Source organism: Acanthisitta chloris, unplaced genomic scaffold, assembly GCF_000695815.1.
Source record: "Acanthisitta chloris isolate BGI_N310 unplaced genomic scaffold, ASM69581v1 scaffold25350, whole genome shotgun sequence".
NCBI lineage: Eukaryota > Metazoa > Chordata > Aves > Passeriformes > Acanthisittidae > Acanthisitta > Acanthisitta chloris.
In genome coordinates, this window is record NW_008653731.1 from 33,455 (window position 1) to 38,761 (window position 5,307).

Below are 5,307 nucleotides of genomic sequence, written 5' to 3' on the forward strand. Positions count from 1 at the left end.
GCTTTGGGGATACTGCAAATGAACATGGTTTGTTACTGGACAGAGATGGTGCTGTTGCAGAGTCTGAAGTAGTGCTGCATCAGAACACAACAGTTCCAGCTTCCTGCTTTTATTAATTAAATTGTGTACGTATCTGTAATAGAAACCTTACAGGATCTGTCAGGCAAGGGGAGAATTTAATATGTACAAAACCAAGATGGTTGATATTGCCATCCTTGTGGGAGCAAATAGTGAAGGGTTTTATATATACATACTGAGGGGAGAAGATGTGAGAATTCTTGTGCTTTATTTTGGAATTCGAATGCCCAAAGTTATCTTCCTCCTAAGTAAGTAAGTTAACTTTATAAACATCAACGTTGTGAACTTAATGCTTTCATCAGACTCTAATAGTAAAATAACAATTCTTCAGCAAAAGATCTGTTTTTTATAGGCAGCATTATTTCGACCAGTAACTTTCACAAGCTTGATTGAAATCGATGTTGCCAGGCCGATTTCCACTAGCACACCCTGTATGCATGAAAGGTACCCAAACAAGTGCCAGGTGTGATGGCATTGTCAGAGTAACCCAGGCTCAGCAGTAATGGTTTTATTTTGGCCACAGTGTGGATGGGGCAACTGGTTTGGTTCTCAAGAAAATTCTAACACTCCACTTAAAAATTGAATTTCGTGCTCAGTTGGCATTCGTACCTCAGACACATGTTGTAACAGTTTTGCATCTGAGTTGTGTGCTGTGTTTGAAAAAATACTCCATTTTTTGAATCTTTCATTCATCCTCTTTTGCAAAATAACACTAAATTTGATCAGAAACTGTATTTAGCTGATTGTGTCAGAACATTGTGCGGATTTAAACATTCAGTCTGTAGTGAAACTTGCCTGAGTTATTTTCAGGTAAAATATCTGATTAATTCTAAATTCCCTGTGGATTTTTGTAGCCCAGAGTTCTGTTTGTTTGAAAATAAATACATTTAAGAAAAAATTCTATGCTTCAATGGATTTTTCAGACAAGGACTGAAGCAAGTCCTTATAAATAGCAGAGTTCATAAACCGTGGGTAGGAGTCTCTGTGCATTAAGGTGTAAATTTGAAGCTGTGCGTCATCGAAGGTGTGTTGTGAGGGTTCCAGCATATTTCGGTTAATAACTTCCCTTACTCTCGAGTCCAGACTGACCTGCGTTTTAAAACAGAAAGTCATGTCAATAGTAGTGGTGCACAGTACAGCTGGAGTTTTAGGTTTGTTTTATTGGTTGAAAAAGTTGTCTTTTTTAACCATCTCAGCTGGCATCCTCCAAGAGTGTAAAACCTGCTAAATATACTTAGGCAAACAATGACTGTGTTAAAATTTGGAAGTAGTAATATCTTGAATATGGATAGAGAAATGTCCTCACTGAGGTACCTTCCTTTAAACAACACTGCCTGCAATCCTGTTCTTACTGAAACCTGAGAGACCAGTGGGTTATTTCCAGACCAACTTCCTGCCCTGTAGTAGAGAGGATTTGTAATTTTTGGTGACAGTTCATTTCCTGCGGAGTCAGTGCTGTTGTAAAGGGACTGAATTTGGAGTAAGCAGAATGACGCAGACGGAAAATGTAACCTGGGAAGCTGTTGCCTAATCAAATTCCTGTTTGGGTGAATTGATGTGAACCACAGGTATGGCTGTGTAATGTTGCCATACAACATACAAGTGTCTGTAGAAAAATACTAGTGTTACAGGAATAGACTAGCTAGAGTCAACAGCATTTTTATAAGTGCATAAGTATCACTTGCACCACAGTTAAGTTGCAGTTTTATATAGATATTGGAAGGCCTAAAATTCCAGCCTGCTTGGCAGGATTATAGTCAAACTAAACTGAGGTGTCTTCAAAACTTGACATATTTGCTAACAGCAAAGTGACAAGTAGTTCTGAAAATTTTTGGGAAGTCGTCATGTTTTTCCTCTGCCATATTTTGTCAGCTGCTCTTTGAGCAACCTGTGCTTTGCAAATAACACTCTGCGACTGCTGTGCCTTTGGAGAGACACATACACCTCCTTCCTAGTGCCACAAAAAAGGAAACCGATTAGTCCAACAAATAAAATTTAAATTGAGCAAGGATAATGTGATCATCTGTATGTGCCTCAAACTAAAACTTCCACATGCCAGGGTAGCTTGGGAAGAGCTTTCTGACAACCAGTGAAAGTAGTTTTGACCTTTTCAGCTCAGCAATGGGGGCCTTTTTTCCCCTAAATTGCTACTTGATGGCAGTGGAATGTGGGGGAAGAAAAGTTCTCCCTGAGCATTGGTGTAGCTTTAAACATGTTGGAATTAACTGTGCAAAGCAACAACAAAGAATGTATTGGGAAAAGTAATATACCTCTTTTGGAGAAAGAATAGAAATATAATCCTCATAAATGAGTCTTGCTTTTTCTTCAATGACACTTTTGTTGGATTCTTGTTTGAGTTCCTCACAGGCCATCCAGAAAAGCATGTTTTCCTCGCTGAATTCTGTTCGTAGAAACTCACGGAAAGCATTTCTGCCAGCTGGAGTAAGCATCAGCTTGTCAAAAGATTGAGCCCAGGCATTTACTTCTTCGAGAGTAGGAGCAGGGCTTGAGGAGGAGGAAGAGCAGAAGAGAGAGATGAATAATTGTTACTCACGCTGTCTGCAGCTGGCAGGAGGCATCTGCCATCACGACGGAACAAAATCCTAAGGTTCATGGGGCTCTGACTCCTCACTGGAACGACCCAAGTGCAAGCTCTAGTAAACACATTTATAAGGTGTTTTTTGAAAATGCTTATCAAGAGTTCTGATGCAGATGATTGCCAGTGCTTTCATGCAGAAATTGCAGTTTATTGCTCCAAGTAATTGCAGCAAAGAAGTACTTCTGCAACAGCTAAGCATTTTTTCTATACCTAATAGTCCTTATTGGATCATTGTTAAAAATTGAATGAAAGTACATATAGAGAAGCAATGATTCAAACACCACAAAAGGTACCCACCTGTCTATTACTGTTTTGCAGATGCTTTTACCTGTTTGAGCAATTCTGAAGGGGCTGTTGCCTGACTCTTGGGAGGATATAAGCTCCTCTCTATTATTTTTGTAAGGCTGAGCACTGCCAGTTAGCCTCATGACATAGTAGCTGGGTGGGAACAGGATATGTTTTCAAATTGTTGCAGAAAAAAAGTGAGACTGTTTACAATGCTGATTTTGATCTGTCATATTACAAGAGGGGGGATCTGTTACATGCTGCATATAAATAAGGTAAAATGTTATAGATCAGACCTGTGGTTCATTAGGAGATAAAAAACAAATGACTTGCAAATTGATCTTAAATGACAAATAGTTATTTTCATGTTTTGGGCGCTGTAATTACTTAGTATGTTTGGTTGGGTTTGTTTCATTTTAGCTTGATTAAACACTTAATAAAGACCATACCTTTCCTCGCAGTTTGGAATACCCTCTGCTTGGAGTTCATGAGATGTTCTCCTTGCTCTTTCTTCCTCTTGATTTCTAACAGTAAGACTGCAAGGTAACAACAGTTTAGTCAACGTTATAGAGGAAAAGGCTGAATGTACACCACATGTTCACTATTGTATCCCATAGACTTTGTGAAGGAATCCTAGATCCATAGAATATCTCAAGGATCCCCTAAGGATCACCAAGTCCAATTCCCTATCAATGTGTATACACAAGTGTATATATATGTATACATGCATCCACTTGTTCACATGTCAGATCTGTTCAGCAGTGATGCTTGTTATACTGTGTATGCTCAATGCAGTGTTTTTACTTTAGTTAGACTTGATGCATTGGTTTTGTGTGAGTTAGATTTCAAGGTAGGTGCGTTTGTATTTGTTTGTTTGGGGTTGCTTTTTTTCCTCCTTGGCTGTTTTTTTTATATCCATAGGGCCAAGACTGGTTTGGAGTGGTGATACCATGTTACAAGAAAACCAGAAGCTTGACACTTGAAAGTAAGCTAAAGACTTGTGTATGTGATGTGATGCTGGAAGGGTAAGCATCTTTTAGAGGTCAGATGCAGATACAGCCAGATTGTGTGGTAATTGACTGCAGCTTTAAGAAAGTGCTAATATATGCTTTAAAATGTGAGGCCTGGGGCACAAAGAGCAGATCTACCATTGCTGAATATTGTTTTGAATATGCCTGACTGGAAACACTTGTTTGTAGCATTACAAAAAAACCAAAAAAACAAAAAACAAAAAAAAACTCAAAAAGTTTGCTGCAATCACTAGTGATCACTGAGAGTTTCTGATGTTGCCTGGAAGAACAGCTGTCACCTCCTGCTGCTTTTGTCAAATGTTAGTTTAGATGGCTCTAGTTTTTAAAGATTTCTTTCGAAGTTGTAGACAATTCTTTTTCATTTGAAACTGGATTTGAGAATATACATATTTCTTTTTAGGGAATGGGGACTACTTTGCAGTTCATCCAGGCAATCATATCTTAGTGAGAAATGCGTGTGCATACACACATGTATTCATGTAATCTGTAAAGCTGCTTAAAATGTGCCAGGAAGTAAAGGTCCTAGCGTATTGTAACCTGTAATTTATATGAAGTGGGTCCTCCAGCTGAAATGAGGCAATACAGTTGTTATAACAGCTAGGGAAATACAAAATTTGATTTCTTCATTTGTATCTTACCTTTTGTGACAGTGTTGTAAATTTTGTTGACTTAATCCTTAAGATTCTCATTTATATCTAGTAAGGCTTTTTGTTAAACCAGTTGATTTTTCTGCCCTTTCTGCCTTCTAAACTCTTGACTGAGTCTTACTTGCAGCCTTGCTATTTACTGGGCATCTCCTCCCTCTTTGTCTAGTGTTAGTCCATAATCTGCAGAGTCCTGCTTTCCTCTGCCGAGGCAGTCCATGCATTGAAGATGTAGGAAAGCTTTCCTGTTGCTAAGATGGAGAGCAGATACTGCAAACACTTCTTTCTGTAACATCTGAACCATATGTTCAAACCAATAAACTATTTCATTGTACCTTTTCAGGGAAAAAAGAAAAGAAAAAAGTAAGTAGTAAAGCTAGTTCTCTGTTCTTTTGGGTTATATAGGTCTCAAACCTTTACTACCTTTTTTACCGGTGGCTCTGGCCGTTTTTGAACACATAAAGTGATATATTATGTATTCCTCACACACATAGGCAAGAAGTGATTTTCTTGTCAGAGTTATTTTTGGATTGAGGGGAACCAGCAGATCAAATAGAAAGGATTACAGTGTTCATAGGATAATGCACAAAAGGGGAAAAAGACAAAAGAAATAACAAAAGCTTTCCTAAGAGAACACACCATGCCTCAGAAAATTACTTATGGGCAGGCT

General features: G+C 38.4%; 1 protein-coding gene across 1 annotated transcript in view; it reads right to left on the reverse strand.

The window, feature by feature from the left end:
- Positions 1-269: 269 nt before the first annotated feature.
- The window catches only part of RGS20 (regulator of G-protein signaling 20), a 7,259-nt gene continuing 2,221 nt past the window's right edge, over positions 270-5,307 (reverse strand). The window contains exons 2-4 of the mRNA XM_009082240.1: positions 3,412-3,498; positions 2,349-2,583; positions 270-1,167 (exon numbers count right to left, since the gene is read on the reverse strand). Coding sequence (XP_009080488.1) covers positions 979-1,167; positions 2,349-2,583; positions 3,412-3,498 — 511 coding nt within the window. The 3' untranslated portion in view covers positions 270-978. The remainder of the gene's footprint in view (positions 1,168-2,348; positions 2,584-3,411; positions 3,499-5,307) is intronic.